This window comes from Aphelocoma coerulescens, chromosome 1 (genome assembly GCF_041296385.1).
Source record: "Aphelocoma coerulescens isolate FSJ_1873_10779 chromosome 1, UR_Acoe_1.0, whole genome shotgun sequence".
NCBI classification, from domain to species: domain Eukaryota; kingdom Metazoa; phylum Chordata; class Aves; order Passeriformes; family Corvidae; genus Aphelocoma; species Aphelocoma coerulescens.
The window spans coordinates 75,861,205-75,880,257 of record NC_091013.1 but is presented as its reverse complement, the minus strand read 5'-3'; the positions used below and the strand labels follow the sequence as shown (position 1 = coordinate 75,880,257).

Below are 19,053 nucleotides of genomic sequence, written 5' to 3'. Positions count from 1 at the left end.
ATTTGCTCTTATAAATGCATAATTTAAAGATATTTCAGTAATGGAAGTTTCTGATTATCTGTTCTTGAGGAGAGACTCCACTTGTAAAACATCCTTATAAATGGCTTACTTTTTTAAAGCATGTTACCAGCATGGTTATTTTTGAGTGTGGCATTTGTGTTACAAATGAGTGTTTGAGATCACTTAAAAACTTACTTAAAAGTCTTAGAGATTTATTTTTACCTTACAGAAATGTTAAGAAATAAGCTTCATTCTCATTGTTAACAGACAACTCTAATGCCTCAACTTTTGAGTAGCATTGAAGTAAAGTTTCAAAGTGATTTTGAAGTGTTTCATAAACTCTGTGGTATATAGAGTTTGCTTAAACTGAAGGAAAATGGAAAATATAATAGTAATAACCCCCAAGACTTGCTCTTGTCTGAATACAGTGCAAAAATGTTTTAAATGACTAGACAAAAAATTATGAAAGCAGCATATGACTTAAATTATAAATAAAATATGGGGACTACTGGACCAAAACCTGCATGCGGGAAAAATTTAGTGACAATCAAATCTACAGAGAGGACTATTCAAGAGCATTTACTGAGCCCTCAGTCCTCACACTTTTACAGTTCAGAGTCACGTATTTTGAGCACCTGGGCTGCAAATGGTCTTTCCAGAAGTTCACTGTGTGACTCTGTAAGTGTTTAAGCAGTTCTTAGATTTTCAGCTCATCTCCCTGTGCTTGGTGTACCTGGGTTTTGCTTTCATCTATTCTTCTGTGGTGACTTCCACAGCTTCCTAATTATGTAAGCTGTGGCTGAGAATGGCCCACAAATTCTGAGTGTTTGCAATGATGAACTATAAAACGATTTTTTACCTGAGGGAATAAAAGACTCAAATTTGCTTGTCTTGCATTCATGTCAATTGTCAAAGCTCCAGCAATGGAGCGGTTCTGTGATAGCTTACCTAAGATGGGAGTTTGCTCTATTTTTTTTTGAGGAGTGGGGTTTGCAGTGTCATCACCATCACCCCACTGGAAGACAAAACCAGAGAACATCTACTCTAGAGAGCGTACAAGCTCAGTGTATCAGAGCTCTCCTTAGCAGCCCCCAGCAGGGCAGCAGAACCGGGTTCCCAGATACAGAGCTGGAACACTCAGATGATTACAGGGACACAAGGTATGAATTCCAGAAAGGTCAAGCAAATTCCTTGTGCTTGTTCATATCAAGATTTATACAAATAGCATAACATGAGGCTTGGCAAGATAATTTTCCTTTGGTTTTGTCATGTGTTTCTTCACAAGCCTGTGCCCCATTAAAAAAAGCAGAATACCTAATACTAGATGTCTGCCTGATGTCTCAATATTGCATGCTTAGTTCTTGTTGGCTGCAGTGCTACTGCAGTGAAGGCAAGGTAGTCACAGCCAATTTGTCCGTATCTGCAGAAGTGAGTTCTCAGTGCTTGGTTGTGCTATAAAGTCAGTCCCTGAGAATCCCTGACAGTAATTTTCATTCTCCTCCTCAAACTTAGAGCAATATATAAAGCAGAGGAAGCACAGGAACCTCTTGAACAGTTTCTTTCCCTGTTGCCTGTCAGTGATTTCACTGCAATGCCTAGAAAAAGCAAAGTAGTTCAGGCAGCATCTATTTCTGGCGTGAAATCCTGGTTGTGGATTCCCAGTGCTGATGTGTTTTTCAGACCCTCTGATGAATTTCTAAGCTCTCTTGGAATAGCAGCTTCTGGGAGGGGGCTGAAATTCCTATGGCAGATTTGAAGTTTGCAGACTTTGATGAAATCTAAACAACAGGGTGGGAAAGCTGCTTTTTGTCAAGAGCAGCTATGAAGGCAGAGAAGCAAATTCTTGTTAGTAGGGAGCTTTTCATCTCCTTGACAATTTTTTCTGAGAAATGAAGGGTAGGATATGGAAACCAGTATGAATTTTGAGGAGTAGGGGCAAAGGAATGGAGAATCTTTTCTGTTCCACTTGTCCTCAGGGAGGAGATATTCTAGCTAGGGATAAAGATACAGCCTGGTACTCAGAAGTGTGTTGGTGACCCTCATAAAAGCAGTGCCTTGAGATCCAGAGAGAGGAAGGGAGAGTCACATTGAGGGCTGTGTAGTAGCTCAGAACCACTGTTGGAAGTTTCTTTTTCCTTCTCTAGAAAGCCTGATTTTCTCTTATTTTAACCTAGAAGAGACAGCTATTGCCATTTATTATCTCCTTGTGTAACAGCAAACATGGGTTGCAGCTGTTCATGGCAAAGATCTGGAGTAGAAAAACTCCTTATCTGTAGATACACATCACAGGCATTTCCAGTTCCTCACCAGCAAATGGGACACTATATAAAATATTTTTGGTGGCTCACATCATCATATGAAAAGATTGCAGTGATGGCAGTTTGTACAATGTGGTCCCTTCTCTTTGCTCCTTCACCTTTTGCCCAGTCCCTTTATAAACTTAATCAGATTGGGCAAACAGAAATGGCTTAAACAGAAGATGGCAGTCCTCTGTGGGGAATGGCTTTGTAATCGTACAGTCCCTCGGCTCCCCACAGCTACTGACTTCTCCAGTTTCTCCCCCTTTGCTCCCTGTACAAGAGGGCAGGGTCTCCAGTCTTGCTGTAAAAGCAGTAAGTTCAGGAGAAACAAGCGAGATTCTAGTCAGAGATACTTTTGTCTTTGCCAACCAAAAGGAAAGCATGAGTATATATCCAGGCTAGTTATTTAAAGCAAACGGTTATATTATTTTCTTTTCCTTCACATCACTGAATCAGAGTGCAGTTACACACTGTTGAGTTATTGGTGAAATAGCAACAGAATGCTTAAGAAAATCATCAGGCAAAACCACGCAAAATATGTTAGTTATCAACAAAGTAATTGGATAACATTTGAGCAAATGAAACAGACACAGGCATGCAAAGGATTATAATAACTGTAGCAGAGTGGAGGTTTCCAAGTGACTGCATTCCAAGTGACCCGACTCTATTCACTACCAGCAAACAGAGGACTTTCTCATCACTACCCTACCTCAAGAAATCACAAAGAGAGAGGATGGCCACCCCAGAGGTATCAGTGATTCCCCAAAAGTGGGAAATTATAAATGAGAGTGAGAGTAGGAAAGCTTTAGAGGAAGAAAACAAACTCAAATTCTGAATTCTGTTAGATGGCTAACAGGCTATATTTCATGAAAAGGATAACTTTTAAGCCTGTTGTCGTTCAGTGGTTACAACAACAGCCAGAGTAAAAATGCAAGATATACTACTGAAAATAATTTTTGAATTTGGGAGGGAGAAAAAGTATAAAATTTTTTTGCAAAATGGGAAAAGTGATAAAGTCAAGCTGAAGTCTACAGGAAGAAAGTCACTGACCGTTTTAAAAAGGAAGATTAATTTTCTAAAACATTTATAAAGCAAGAATTCCTAGTGATGGTGTAAGAACTTTTTTTAGATGGAGATAGTACATTTAAAATAATGTAGGAAAGGACCAAGTTTTTATTGATTTGGAACTGGGAAGGAGGAGGATGATGGAGATGACGATACTGAAATATTTTCTAAACTGTTAGCAGAAAAGGAGAATTCTTAGTAAACACAGGCTAGACAACTTAAATAACTGATCTTCTTATGATGTGTCAGAACACCCCACATGAGCATAGATGTCCTCCCTTTCCCAAACACAGCCTCCAGCACCACTTCCACCCCTACTCAGCTGATGCAGAGCTGCCTCCAGGTCGCTGCATGGCCCCTGCCTGGCACTCCCTTGTCCTCAGCAATTGCTGCCGTCCTCAGCAGCAGCGGGCACACGATGCTTGGCCCAGCAACTAGGGTGCATAGTCCCGTGCTCCCCTTTGGCTCCCCATCCGCAGCTGTGGTCGCCGCTAAGGAGTCATGGTCAGCCACCACAACCGCTGAAGGGATCGCAAAGATGAATGGTGTCTCTGACTGCCCCATTATGGCCTTGCTCGTCAGCTCTTCGTGGTGCTGGTTGGGACCGTGGCGCTGGGTCGCTCTCCCCGCCGCTGGCTGAGCGCTGCTGGCGGCATTGAGAACAGGCGCTCTGCACGGAGCCCTCCTCCTGCCGCGCTGCCCAGCCAGGCTGCCCGGCGCCCGCAGCACAGCCCGGCCCCAAGGCGCGGCCCCGGCCGGTCCGCCCGCGCTGCCGGCGCCGTGCGGCGGGGCTGTCCCGGGGCGCGAGCCGGGCTCCGGCAGAGCGGGCCGCGGGCTCCGGCGTGGCACGGCAGCGCTGGCCGGGGGCACGGCGGGGCCGCCCCGCTGGCTTCGCCCGCTAGAGGGCAAGAGAGCCCCGCACAAGCGCGGCTGCCCCTGCCCCGCGGCCCCCGGCCCGCCGCGCCCGGCCCCTCCTGCCCCGGCGGGGTCAGCGCCGCGGGCCCGTGGGGAGAAGCCCCGCGTGGCCGCTGCAGGCCCGCGCTCAGGGCCATTCGGCATGAGATGTCCTGGGTGGCCACGGTGCCGTGGAGGGAGAGGTAGTCCCTTCCATGGGGAAAGCTCCCAAGGCCTTTGGCCGTTCCAGAAAGCGGGCATAGAGCCATCATGGAGCTGGCACGGACCTCCTCCGTCGGGGGACGGCACACCGGGCTGCTGCTCTGCCTGCCGCGGCGTACATGGAGCGGTAAGTGGGGCACCACCCAGCTCCTGCCGAGATGGGCAGGGCCCGAGAGGCGCCGTATCCCTGCCCGTCAAGGTGGCGAGGACCTGGTTGCTGGCTGCAGCTCCAGTCTAGCACTGGTAAGTAGCGTCCAGCTGATGGTCAAGCTGTGTGCCTTGGTTGGTATATGAAGGCCGCCTCATCTTTCAGGTAGTGAACTATCTACAGAGGAAGAATATCAGCCAAAGGAAGAGCCTCAGGGATGCCCTACAGCCTGCTGGCAAACCCTGCTGAGACTGCAGCTACAACTGAGCACCGACAGTATGGGAGTATGAAGAAGGCAGAAACCTCTGGTGAGACGCCGTGTGTGCTTGGGCAAGAAAGGTGCACAAGGCAAAACGCTAGCCGTGGCAAACAGGTTCTCACAATCAGCAGTTCTGTGAGCCATGCCACACAAATTGGTTGCCATGTGGAGGCCTCTGCAGTCACCGGCACACATCACATGGCAACTCTGATTTCCTACCCTTTTCTCTTTCCAATCAGTGGCCCTTTGGCTCTTGAGCTGGAGGGATTTGAAATGTAGTGGACAATCAATTCATTACTAAAATCAGCAGATAAAAGCTATGTATGAATAAACACATCACAGAAATTTCAAATGTATTTGGCAGCTTTCATACTTATATCACCTTATCTACCTTCAAGTATCACCAACAAGGACATGCATTCAAAAAGATTGTATTGACACCTGTGCCAATGCACTTGACTCTATCTGACTGGTAATGGCAGTATTACTTTTGTGTTTAAATCAAGAAGTCTTAAAATGTGGAACCTAGTAACTCCCTCCCTAGGATGGTCACAAAGATCATATTCTGCCAGTGTTTAATTACGTGAATTCACTAATTCCTACACACAGCAAAATACCATAACACCATGAAAAATCCATATTAGATATTCCACTGTTCCTGTGTACTGCATAGTGACACTGACGCTGGTGTTTTCTTGAAGTTTTCCATCTAAACTACATGTTTTATGCTATTCTAGTGTGAAAATTTGATGAACTGGTAACATGCCCTTTCCTGCTGAATTCTGGAATTCTTATAGGAATCTTTTTTGTCATAAATACTACTGTTTTTTCTACGGTCTCTGAAGTGAGAAAGCAAATATGTTCCTCTAGTTTAAGTTTTCTAAACTTCTAGACATTTTTAAAATTAATCTGGTTAACCTGAATCACATGGCTTTTTTTCTTTGTTTTGTTTTCACACATTTTTTTTATTTCCAGTCAACTTAATGTTTGATAATCATGACTTTCAGTAATTTTTCATTGCTGATATCACATGAGTTTTCTTTGGAGTGTTAATTTGTGTAGCTGTATTAATAGTTTAGTGCCCTCACCAGCCATTCTGGGGAAATGCTCAATCACATGTGTAACACAGCAGGTGGGATCCATGCAGTCCTATCTAGACCTCTGTCATGTAGAAGTCTACATCTAATATAGGCTCCCTCCATACACGAGGAAGAATTAAGCATCTTTAGAGCATGAGTCATGTCATCCTAAAGTAGATGCCTAGAATAGGTCAGATGATTTGTGCCCTAAAATTGCTCCTATTTCTCTATGTTAAAGAACAAGTAGTTTATATCTTGATGTCTCAATTCTAGCAGCCTCAAGTGAGACAAGATTAATTAATAGTCTCATATCCAGGTTTATATCATGCTTTACCCTAAAAATCTTATTTGTCAAGAAAACTGAAAATAGCATTACTTTATATATTATTCTCCATTTATATATATAAAAAGAACTTCTAAAAAGTTTTCTGCCTCAAGACATTTTAGTAAAAATGGCAAATGCCGTGTGTTTCATGGGAAAGTCATAAGACCTCTCTTTTTAATAACGAAGTCTTTCAGTTCTCTGTCTGCAGGGTTGGGAAATAAATGAGTTAGATACATTAAAGGTCCAGAATAAGATCCTGATCTTGGTGAAATTATACAATATGGGGGGATTTAAAAAAACAAAACAAAACAAAAAAGAAACCCAAGAAAAAACTGTTTTGGCAGGCTGAATTATTTTTTGACACTCAAAAATTGATATGTGAAAAGATCTTTTAAAACTGGACTAGTTGGCAGAGTACAGGTGAAACAGTTTTCTTTTAAAAATGTCATAATAACTAAAGCCTGACAGAGATGTCACATTAGTGTGGTACATGTGAAGAGAATGTGTGCCAGGAGCTCCTCAAGAAATGCAGGTTCCTTCTGACCAGTTCTGCTCTCAGGAGTTAAAATCCTGCATAAAGCTGATGAGTAAGCTCTTGATGACTCACTGTGGCAGATGCAGTCTTTAATTCCAGGAGGGTATAAGGGAAGTGGGTGTGAATCTCTAGTAGAGGGGAGTTAGGGATGTTCCTGCCTCAGTGTCTTAGGGATAAAAGTGTAGGTTTTTAATACAGCCCCAGCTATCAGCAATGCCAAACTTCTGTAAGGGGTAAGTTTGACATTACACATCACACATAGATTTTATGTGAAGCAAGGTTGGAACACCACCTACTCACAGATGGGTATAATTTTGGGGATGTCCTGCATAATTCATGTGTGGCTTTGATACTTATGAGTAATTCAGACATTGATGCCTCAACTTAGATAACACTTTTATAACACTAAACTTCCTATAACAAATAACCTATGGGCTTTCATTTAAGTCCCTTAAAAAAAAAAAAAAGGCAACTATATCAATACCTTTGTCTTTACCTTCTGATATTTTTCATAAGGTAAGCTGGTGTGAAGTGCAAGATAGAAAATACTGAAGCCTGGACTAGAGAAAAAAAATTCATATAATACTCTTTACCGGGACTAGAAATGTAAATTTAAAGCACTAGAAAGGCCCTGGGAACCTCTTTCCCAGTTCCTTCTAGACTGAGAGCACACCAGATACGAGGCCCTTATGGTCACTCAACAATATTCCCCTCTGCTTTGCCAGTGGCACAAACCTTCACTTTTCCACAGTCCAATTTTTTAACAAGCAATTTCATGTTCCCTTCCAAGTTAGCCATTATGCATGGAAAAATCTCCCCATTAGTAACCGTAAATCTCCTTTATTGTTCTCCTTCAAATCTCCTTAAAACTTCCTTCTGACACCAAACACTTGTCACAGGCTGGGCCTGTTGCTTTTTATTCTCAAGGCTGTTTTTCCCTTATCCTTCCCCCATGGGTCTGTACTATACACCTGTTGTCTTTCATCATGGGTTAAGATCATAAGCTCTTTGGGCATAGACCATCTCTCTTATTACATGTGTCTACAGTATCCGACACAATGGAACTGTGAGCCCTGAATGGGGCCTCTGGGTACTGCCATGATCCAGTTGATAAAGAATGATGATTTTTGACATGGTGAGTTCTGCAGTTTTTCCCAAGTCATTCTGCAGTTGTTCACACTGATACAACCAGTGTGTGAGAGCAGTGTCCTTAAATCCTAAAAAAAATGGTAAATGCTTCAGAACTATTTGCCAGAGAGAAATGACCAAATGCTTTGGTGGTGTTTTTTTTTTTTTTTCTGTTCTTGCATATTGAAATGCATGGACTGACATGCAGCAACTGTTTCTTTTCGTGGGTTTGTACAGAACTAGAGTGATGTGACCCTGCTCCAAAGCTTCTGCATCCTGTCCTTCAAATTGCAATAAAGACTGCTGGAGTCAAATAAAAGGGGGGTGGCTCATGCGCCACTGGCGTAAGTCAGTTCCCTAAATGTCCGTGTGGATTCAGGACACAGCTTTTCCCTGCTGCAGTTTCCCCGCTAGACATGGAAACTAGTCTCTCTCCCTCCTCTCGTGTTTAGTCACATTGACAAGTGGGGGGATGCAGGAAAGCTGCAACAATCAGAGCTGGACTGCTGGCTTTTGTGGTGGGGAAGGCAAAGAGACCCACCCCCTCTACCGCATGCCCATCGAGCAGGAGGACATGCAGAGTCGATTATTTTTAACTAAACCCCTTGCAAAATTTCCCTTCTCTGGAGTTCTCTTTCCAGGCTCCACCAATGACCTTCCCGGACCCCGCTACCTCAGCGGTGCGCATCATCATTCACACCATGCAATCTCTTCCCCCAGCCCCCAAGATATTATGTTTCTCCTCTTTCTCTCCCTGTCTCTCTCTCCCCCCACCATTCCCAAAAGAGCCTGTCTTTAGATTTTGTGCTCAATATAAGGGGCTGCCGGAGCGTCCTCTCCCTCGTGCAGGGCTCCACATCGTCCTCAGTCCTTGAGCTCTGCTCAAAAACGCTTTTGCAAATGCAGGAGACCCTCTGTCCCTTTGCTGATTCACACAGCTATTTTCGAAGGGCAAACCCACAATAACACCAATTCTCGGCATCATAAGAAGAAACAGAAACCCTCTTTCCCCTCGCCGAGTCTCTCCCGAGAGTTTTAAATAACTTCATTTTGAGAGGGGGGGAGGGGTTGGGGGCAAAGAAAATACGTACTTCGCATTGCACCCCTGTCTCCCCCCATGCCGCCTCCTGCTCGCTTCTTCCTTCCCTCCACCGCACTCTTGAGCGAGGAGCCACGGTTGGCCCGCGGGGCGTCCCGGGCGGCGGCAGGGCCCCGGCGCTGCCCGCACCGGCAGCGGCATCCCGAACTGCCCCCCGGCAGCGCAGGGGCAGAGCGGGAGGGCTGCGGACTGCCGGGGCGTGGGGCCACAGTGGAGAAGGCAAAAAATGCGGCGTGGGCAATAAGGACCCCCACCACCCGCCCCAGCTCCCGAACTTCCCGCGCCCCGCCGGTTTGCTCGCCGGAGCTTGAGTTTGAACCCCGCTTGGGACAGCGGCAGCCCGGTTACCTGCGGCAGAGCGGGCCGGGGCCGGGCTGCGGAGCGGTGCGGGGCGGCCTCGCCTCCGCCTCCCCTGCGGCGGGGCCGGGCCCCGGGCCGAGCTCGGGCTGGGCGGGCAGGGCGCTGCCCGCCCCGCTCCCCCCGCCAATGTCAGGGGGGACTCGGGCTATGCGGGCATCTCCCGAGGAGCCCGCTTCCCGCAGCGGGCGGGCGCGGTATATTTAGCATCGCGTCGCTTTATTCCTCCCCCAAAGTTTCGCCCACTTATTTATTTATTTGCCGGCGAGCGCCGCGCTGCCGCAGAGCAGCAAGAGCCGCTCCGCGCCGTGCCGAGCGCTGGAAGCGGCTCGGTATTGCAGCAGGTAGGGCTGAGCGCTAGGACCTCGGAGAATCCTTCCAGCAGCAATCAGGACTACCTTAAACCCAGCCCAATGCCTCTTCCTGCGCCACTCTGCGTGCTGGATGGAGATCCACAGTCAAGAGCTGCAGCTCAGTGCTGGAGTACAACATTTCACAGGGAGCCCTGCAGAAGCAACACCTGTTTCGAGCCAGCCAAGAAAGACACAAGCACTTGTATGTTGCTGCTTTGCTTGTGGATCGTCAATAATCCTAAACCAGTGGACATCTGCTGAGCCTCCTGAGAATTCTGGATAATAGATTTGGACGTCAAAAGTTTTTTTTCCTTTTTCTTTTTTCCTTTTTTTTTTTTTTTTTTTTTTTTGGATTTATCTCAGCCAACAACGTGAGATTTCCCCCCTCCCCCTTTGCAGGATTCATGCTGATGTATGCAGTCTGTTATAGAGTAAAAACAGCGCATGCCTTTCTGGAGTCAGAATCCATAAATCCTGACGTAGCCTGTGCATCTTAAAAAAAAAAATCCCTATAACGCCTAGGTATTTAAGTTGCTATGGTCATTCTTATCTTAAACCAAATGGAGAAACTACGGATTTTTTTCTTTATTACAGTTGGATGGGCTGAAGACCGTATTGCTTGCTAAGAGCTGGGGATATATGCATTTATATAGATATACACATCTATATGTTTATAAATATGTCAGTGTGTGAGTATAAAGTGGTGGTTTCTTAGACTAACTGGTTTGACCTTGAACCTGTACCAGTCAAAACAGAATATTACTTTTATTTATGCATTTAATGGATTGAAGAAAGAACATTTTCTCTGTAACTGCGCTAGGGAGGGGAGAGGAGTGGAATATACCTAATCTTATATCTCCTGGGTTTGGCACCATCATTATTGTTTATTCTCATTCTCTAAAAGCAGAATCTTCTGATGGCTCCCTTAGGTGAAGTTGGGAACTATTTCGGTGTGCAGGATGCAGTACCCTTTGGGAATGTGCCCGTTTTGCCGGTGGATAGTCCGGTTTTGTTAAGTGACCACCTGGGTCAGTCTGAGGCAGGTGGGCTACCCAGGGGGCCTGCGGTCACGGACTTGGACCATTTAAAGGGGATCCTCAGGCGGAGGCAGCTATACTGCAGGACTGGATTTCATTTAGAAATCTTCCCCAATGGTACTATCCAGGGAACCAGGCAAGACCACAGCAGATTTGGTAGGTATTATCCTTAACCCTTTAGTGGTCATGTGATGAAATAATGGGGCAGAACTGCGGGCGGGGGGACGGTGGGGGGTGCGAGGCGGGCGGGAAGGGGGGTTTGTGTTGATCCGCCGAGGGGAAAAATGAATGTGTCCGGGGGTGCAGATGTACACAAGCGGCACCACCGCGGCGGAGCAGGAGCCCTCGCCGAAGTCGCCGGGTGTTTGGTAGCGATGTTTGTGTAGCCCCAAGTTCTGCTTAAGAGCAGACGCGTACTGGGAGGTGGTGGTGGCCGTGGTGAAATTTTTGTTCGGGACGTTTCTGCTGAATGATTTGATTTCGCGAGTTTAAAGGGTTTTTAATCATTAACCACCACAATTTAAAATTCACCGAGTTTCCTGGAGGGAGTGGCTCTCGTCCTATACGCAAATTGACGAGGGCTTTTCTTTCGTTTTCTCTGCCGATTACCTGCCCTAGTAACTGCCCGAATTGCACACCCTGCCTGGTTCGCTGCTCGGCGAGGATTTACCGGCAGCGCACGCCGACCCGCAGCGGGGCTCGCCGCCCGCCCGAGCCCGCACCCGCACCCGCAGCCGTGCGGCGCTGCCGGTGGCCGGCGCCCCGGGAAAGAGGGAGCGCAGGTGGGGTCCGGAACCAGCCGGGAATCCTGCGCCAAAACCTGCCTTTCTCGAGCTGTGTGGCGTGTCAGGCTGGCAGCGAATTTGAAAAGAGCATTCCCTGTGTTTCCTTTCCAGGGGACACTATTTGTGACTCAGCAGCGAGAGCTGGAAGGCTGATGGCCCCGGCCGCTCCGGAGAGCCTGTGCATGCACACACGCACACATGCACATGCACACGCGAGTCCGGTGGGCCTGGAGCTTCTCGGCTGCCAAGGAGTCTGTTAAAGGCCCGGCAGATTGAATGTAATGAAAGTGACTAAAACAGCCTGGCTGAGCTGATTCTTTGGGTTTTTTTTAAGGAGGGGTGCGGAAAATATGCCAGGTTAGCTCGCCAAGCTCCCAGCTGTTGGAAGGAGTTAACTTGTGAGTGAACCAACCTGACAGCACTTAAATTCGGTCGTAAAAACAAAGTCCTGTGTTGATTTTTTTTTCTCTCTTTGTATTTTAATGCCAGATGTTGAACGATATCTAAGCTGTATTTTATTGCTTTGTGGAGCTATTTAGATAATGCCGGTGTTGTAGGAGATGATCTCCAAAGGGCTCATAAGGGAAGCGGGGAGGGAGGGACGGGGGAGGAGAGGACTGAGGCTCTCGCATGGTCGCAGGTTCATCCTCCATCCCCCTCCATCCGCTGCTCCCTGACACTCTCACGCTGCTTGCAGGCTCTTCCTCCCTCCCACGCCGCCCGCCCAGGGTCTCCGAGGGTGGGTGCGGGGTGAGGGCAGCGTCGCGGCTCTCCCGGGGGCGCAACATCCAAGCTTGCTGGCGAGAAAAAGTGCGGAAAGTGTTTAAGGCAGCCGCGTAGTGAGGGGAACGGGGCGGGGGGGTGTGTTGCAGCTAGGCGTTTTCCTTGGCACGGGCAGACGCCGTGCGTAGCTGCTGAGCCACCGCCGCAGGTTCCCCTTGCCCGCTGCGGTGCGGGCGCAGAGCGGCGGGCGCGGCGCGGGGCCGGGGGGAGGCGCGGTGCGGGGCCGCAGCAGGTGTAGGGCGCTCCGCGCACCGGCAGCCGGGGCGGCGGGGGGCCGGCGGCCCGCGGGGCCCCGCCGTCCCCGGAGGAGGGCCGCCAGCTGTTCCCTTAGCAAGGCGGCGGTGACCACATTATTCGTGGCGTCTATTTTTAAAATGGCTTTCCAGCCGCAGTTGTAGGAAGCTGACAATTCCGAGGGGCAGTTCTTCCATCCCTTGCAGCGCCTTGGCTTTAAATAGATTGATATTTTTTTTGTCCTTGTCGGTTTGATCTCCCTCTTCCCCCCACCAGGACGCGCCTCGGTGATAACTCTTCTCCCCATGCAGCGCGCCGGTGATGCCCCTGCTCGCTCCGGGGCTGGGAAAACCGGGCGCGGCAAACCCATGGGATGCCTTGGGGCTCCCGGCTTCTTTGGGGGCGGGAAGGGGATCTCGGTACTGTTGTATCGGTGCCGTGACATTGCTGTTGTGCTTGCCGGAAGGTCACAGAATAGCAGATGCTATCTGAGTTTTGGTGATTGTAAAGTCTTCTGATGATACTGGGGAGGACTGCATCCCAACTCGGCAGCTGCCCTGGGGAGAGCGGGCTCACATGGTCTCCTGCGAGCGTGTGCGGGAAACCTGCGCGCGCCTGTGGATGGGGGGGGGTACGCGTCAGAAGGAAGTTTTTCTCCAGGAATAAGGAGGACAAAGAGAAAACCCTGGGGGCTGCGCGTAAACTCCTCTCTGGGCTCTGCCCTGTGGGAATCCCCCTCCCCGCACACACCTCTGGAGAGACATCAGATAGGAGTAATTCTTTTGTGATGCTATGTTGGATGTGTGCCTATTGCGTACGATAAACCGAGCCATATTGTGTGTCTATACTCGCCCGGTTCTGGGAGCCCTGGCATTTCGCAATTCCTGCAGCAAGATGCCCATCTCTAAAAGAAAAACTCACCGGGAGAACCCGGCTCTGTCCCCCCCGTAATGTGATCTCAGGTGATCAAAGCCTTATCTCTCCTGGGTCACAAAAGAAATTTTTTTGATGCAGTCTCCTTTAGTGTAGGGCATTGGCTAGACAGTAGAGTCATTGTAAATTCAGGAACTCTGTAACAGCGGAGAGGCGTGCCTCTGTGCGTCAGCACAAGTACTGCATGCACAGCATTAAAAAAATAGGAGCATGCAGGAAAAGGAAAAAAAAAAAAGCTTGTCAGCAGGTGACCTCCGCTCCCCGGGACCTGCTGCTACAAGGAACCGCTGCGTTCATCATCTGCGGGAGCCGCGCAGCCGCCCGCCCTCCCGCCTCCCCGGCCCGCCCTGCCTGCTCCGGCGCTGGGCTGGCGGGGCGGGCTCAGCGCCGGGAGGGCGCGGGGGCGGCTCCGGACGGGGGTCCCTGCGGCTGCCCGCCCCTCTGCTGCTGGATGCGGGTGGGCGGGCCTGCCCCCCTCCCCGTGCTGTCTCTGGAGAGAGCCAGCAGACCGGGGCGGGGCGGGGGAGAAGGTGATGCATGCGGGGAAGGCTCTGGCCCCCGGGACTGGGAATCGTGGGCCAGGTTTTAGGGGGAGGGAAAGGCGCCGAGCAGGCCCGACAGTCTCCCCCGCTATCGAGCGTTGCAGAGGGGAGGGGATGAGAGGGGGGCGGGCAAGGGCGCTGTAAGAGCCTGAAACTGAAGCAGGGCCCTGCTGCCTGGGGGTGCTGTGTCTGTCTGCGCTCCCGTCTTTTAATTGGCATCATGTGGGGGAGCGGGCGGGGTGGTGACAGCTGCGACAGGCGGGACGCATCCCGGCGGAGCGCTCAGCCCCGCGTCTCTCCGCGCAGCCCCGCACCGCAGCCTCGGCCGGCGAGCGGGAGGCCGAGAGGGAGGCACCGGGGGCAGGGGGGCGCCGGAGAAGCCCCTTCCCTCGCTCCATCACTGGGCTGACCTCCCGGTGGCTTCTTAGCCACGAAGGGCTCGGCCTTCCTCGCCCCGCTGCTCTCCGCGGCAGCCGGGGGAAAGGACAGTCCGGCGGGTCCCCCGCCGCTCCGCCTGCGCTCCCTTCCCCTGGAAGCCGTGCAAAGAAGTGGCTGGCAGAGATACTTGTTCACCGTCTTCGTTGTCATAGATGGTGTGTTAAGAGTGCTAAAGGAAAGCGAAACTGCTCCAATCCGTTGATACAAAGAAAGCCAACGTGTAGCTGGAGACAAAAATGAGCGAAGGGCAAACCAGCAACAACATGAAACCGTGCAGTTGCAGGGGTGTTCATTGCCTAAAAGCCAAGGAAAATGCTTCTGTAGACCTGCTTTTCACCAGAGCTAGGACAGATGAAAATTAAAATTGCACTTTTTTCAACAACACACCTTCTCTCATCTGTGAGCCTGTCAGAAGAGCACGACCAGCATTTATGTCAGGCTGGTGTCCTGCACCATTCAGCATGGTCTGAGTTGGATCATGTAGAAGAAGGTGTGTGAAGAGCTGGTGCAGACATGTAAGGAATAAATAGCTTCCCTGAAACTTTCTTCCTATCCTTGTGAAGGAATGGGTCTTTGCATTTAAGTGATTTCATGAAAGAAAATGCTCAGTGAGAAGAAATTCAGCACCCCATGTACTGAGACAGTTATTTCCTCTCTACTTGTCTTCCCTTCCACATTTTTAGCTATAAATAGGGCCCTAGCTTTCAAAGTTTGGAGTTGTCCTGATTTTCATTTGATATAGCCTCATTTTGAAAAGGATCATCTATTTAAATATCTAGTTCAGGTCCTAAGTAGTATCTGTATATTATAGAAACTATACAGTGAAAATATTCACAGAACTGTGGGACAAGTGCAATCCTTAAACTGACAAGACTTCTGTAAGACTGTATGCTTGGCCCCAGATAATCTCTTGAAGGACTTAATATGGCACATAAAACTTGCTGTGAGTAGGCTTTTGAGTATTTCAAATGAAGAAGTCTCTATTCTGATCTCAAATACATGGATGCTCTTTGCCAAGTACCTTAAATTAATTTTCTGCACTTATAATAGATGTGACAGTGCTTTTTTTGTTCTTTGATGCACTAAGCAGCATGCATCCAAATATTTGAAATGATGACAGCAATTAAAGACTACATTTGGACTGATATGAAAGATGCCAGACTCACACACTTAACGTAAGATTTGACCTCAGTTAAAATTGCTTGGTAACATGTATCAAGTAATATGATATTTTGGTAAAAGCTTTAGAGAAAAAGCCTTAGTAAGAAATCTGTAAGTATTGCATGTCCTGATATAATGGGAATTTTTAAATGGTTTCAATGGATCAATTGTATCTGAGATACTATATATACCAGATAAACGGCGTGCTGCCACTTAATATTACTTAAAGAATCCATAATTACTAAGTATTTCCTCCCAGTATTTTTTATTTGTGCATATGTAGAGAATAATTTAAAATGCCCAGGCCTTAAAAAAGGGTTATCAAAACAATAATACTGTGGTGTTTGTAGTGCTGAATAATATATAAGGTAATGATCAATAGTCCCTTACAGGGAATACTTTTCATCTTTACATTACCTTGGCTATAAATTTTCCCTATTGGCTTCAAATTGTGCTATGTTAGATCTATGTGATTCAGGCCTGCTATTGATTAGTGCACAACTATTTTGTGGGAGATGCCGAATTAATTGTTAAAAAAAGCCACCAAAGTGCTTTTTTATTGGCCATGTGAGGCTCAACACATACTATACTGTTATTTCAGTGTATCATGTACATATAGTTTCCAATGAGCTTTAAAAAATAGTTACACAGTGTGCTTAGACATGAAAATTCACATAATATATTGAAAATGCTACTCTGTGCAGGACACACTTTATTTTGTGACTCAAAAAGTAGCGCAACACAGCAGCATGCTTCTGAATGTTGCTGGATCACTTCCTGTGAGATCATTACAGTCTTAGATGAGCACTCCTAAAGAGGAAGAAATTTCCATGTCTTTACACAAGATTCCTAGGTTTATGCCAGGTTTGGCCAGTAGCATCCTCACTGAAGAGGTAAGCAATTTGCAGGGAAGGCTGCCAGAAAATCCCCAAACCCTCAGAAGCAGATGAGCCAATACTCGGTACAGACACTTGCTGTACTGTGCACATGGATGCTGAACCTTGGTGATTCACAGAAGCAGTGCTTCTCTGCAGAGTATTCCTACTTCTAAGTGCACAAATGTCTGTGTAAGCTTGCTGTTAGGTGCATGGGTAAACTTAATAATGTACAAACTATTACACTTAGGTGTAGGATGTTTTAATGTCTGAATTTTAGAAGAGTAAATAATAACACATCAGAGAGAATGGTTACTATCTAAACAGAAATGCATGACACTGGACTATACTAAGGATTTTCATATCTCAAGCCTCTGGAAGATCATACTGTGAGTAAACCTTTCCCTGTATTCCTGATTCATTGATGTCTGAAAGTAGATCTTTTGGTACCATGTGTAACATTGTTTTATTTCACAATTCTGATGAAAATATATTTTTTCAGAATTTATTTTGCAAGACAAGTTTCATAGGTTCCTCACTTCTGCTAATTTTGGCAATCTAAAAAGTTTTTTTTCTCTGAATGTATTATCTGTTGTGAAAATCAGTATAACTGAGCTTAAGGTAGATGTTTAGGAATAATGAGAAAGATTGAGAGCAATCTTTTAATTTGATACATTAATGCTGTCTGCAGTGCACCATTCTAACAAAGACCCAAAGTGCTTGAAGTATTATATATTAATTTTGTCCTCATCTTCCAAACAACTCAGAAAGTGGGAAAAAAGCCTTGAAAATAGTTGCTTGGCACTCAGGGATCAGTCATATCTGGAAAAAAAAAAATCTTTCAATGGAAACAATATGTACATTGTTTGCTTTTTCCTTCATTTCATAGGTATACTGGAATTTATCAGTATAGCAGTGGGCTTGGTCAGCATCCGAGGAGTCGACAGTGGACTTTACCTTGGAATGAACGAGAAAGGGGAACTGTATGGCTCGGTAAGTTCCTGCTGCCCTTGGGCAGCTCTGATCCTTACATTCTGTGGGGGAAACACTTGCTAGCTCCTGCAGTCTCCCATTGCACTATGTGTGTGTGTTGTATGAGCACTCTTTCTGCTCTAAATATCTCGCAATCTAATTCAAAACGAGACCCTGTGGGTGATATAATGAATGTCGGAGAAGGAAAAGGTGGCAAAATCAGGAATGAGTAATAATGCAGATGAATGACAATTTAGATACAAACAATGGAGACTGATGGCCAGAGCTGGTTACTGAAGACTGAAGGATGTACTATAAGATTTGTAAATGTCTCCTGTAGAAACCTAAATTGAGACAAGTGTATTCCTTTTGTGTGTAGGCAGAGAGCTTTCTAGGAATTGACAAAATAAGGTAGAGGGGGAGGGAAAGAGTGGCATATGTGGATGAGAAAATGAGAAACAGGAGTGTGACAAAAGTTATAAAAAGTATAGGAATGAGGGCAAGACTCTTGGTGGTCTTGTCCTGAAAGTTGCACAGGTGCTCCCTGAGGGATGGCAGCAGGAGTGAGTAACGGGTGTGAGGGAGGAGTAAAACTTGGTATTTCAGATGTGGGAGTTTGCCAGCCTACCTGCAGCTGGTGGGTGACTGCTCTTGGCAACATGGGCTGTCTTCCAGCAGAACAAAGAGAGAGAGAGTGTGTGTGTGTGTGTATGTGTTGTGTGCGTGTGCATGTGTCTGTATGACATGGCTCTTACCTGGGAATATTTGAGGCATCTGATGTACAATGGGGTTCATACCCTGGGTAGATCATGGGCAGGTGCATCTGGAATTTGGCAGGTAACTCCCCAGATGGTAGAAGGCAACTTCTTCTAGCAGTAAAATATCAATCTCCAAAGCTTACAAGGAACAGAGAAGCAGTTTTATTTGAGGAAGAGGATGGCAGGTTTGAAGAGTAAGCAAATGTCTGAAGTGAAGCTGTGCATTCACTGGAATTCATTAAAAGCAGAGGAGAAGTGACAGCAGCCAATTGATAGTGTAAATATTGCAGAGAAACACTCAAAAAGAAGTTAAAGTGATAGAGAAGGGCTTTGGATGTAGTTGGAGATAGCTGTGTCACAGCAGACTAGCAGTACCAGGGAAAAGGGCAGGGATGGCAATGAGAGTAGGAGAAAACATGAGATGGTGGTGGTGAGTGGGCAGGTGAAAACAGAAGGAGTAAGAGGGAAGTCCATCTTCCATGTATATTATCCATGTAGGAGTGTGAGCAAATGAAACCAGGAAAGTCCAGCAAAAGTGTTTTTGTAAGGGTGTCTAGGTTCACTGATCTCTTTCTGGTAAAATTTTGTGTGAGAGAGAGGAAGAGGATTATCTTCTGAGCAAAGAGCAGGCTAGGTGAGGAAGCCAGAAGATATAGATAATGACAATGTGTGTGGGAGGCAGAAAAAGAGGTGGTAGAATGAGGGGCAAGGCTGGGATGGAGAATGTGTGGACACAGGAGAAGGGAAGATGCCGAGATGGTGAGAGCCTGT

General features: G+C 47.3%; 1 protein-coding gene across 1 annotated transcript in view; it reads left to right on the top strand.

Moving 5' to 3' along the window:
• Positions 1-9,814: 9,814 nt before the first annotated feature.
• The window catches only part of FGF9 (fibroblast growth factor 9), a 29,604-nt gene continuing 20,365 nt past the window's right edge, over positions 9,815-19,053 (top strand). The window contains exons 1-2 of the mRNA XM_069013563.1: positions 9,815-10,957; positions 17,442-17,545. Of these exons, the coding sequence (XP_068869664.1) occupies positions 10,681-10,957; positions 17,442-17,545 (381 nt within the window). The 5' untranslated portion in view covers positions 9,815-10,680. The remainder of the gene's footprint in view (positions 10,958-17,441; positions 17,546-19,053) is intronic.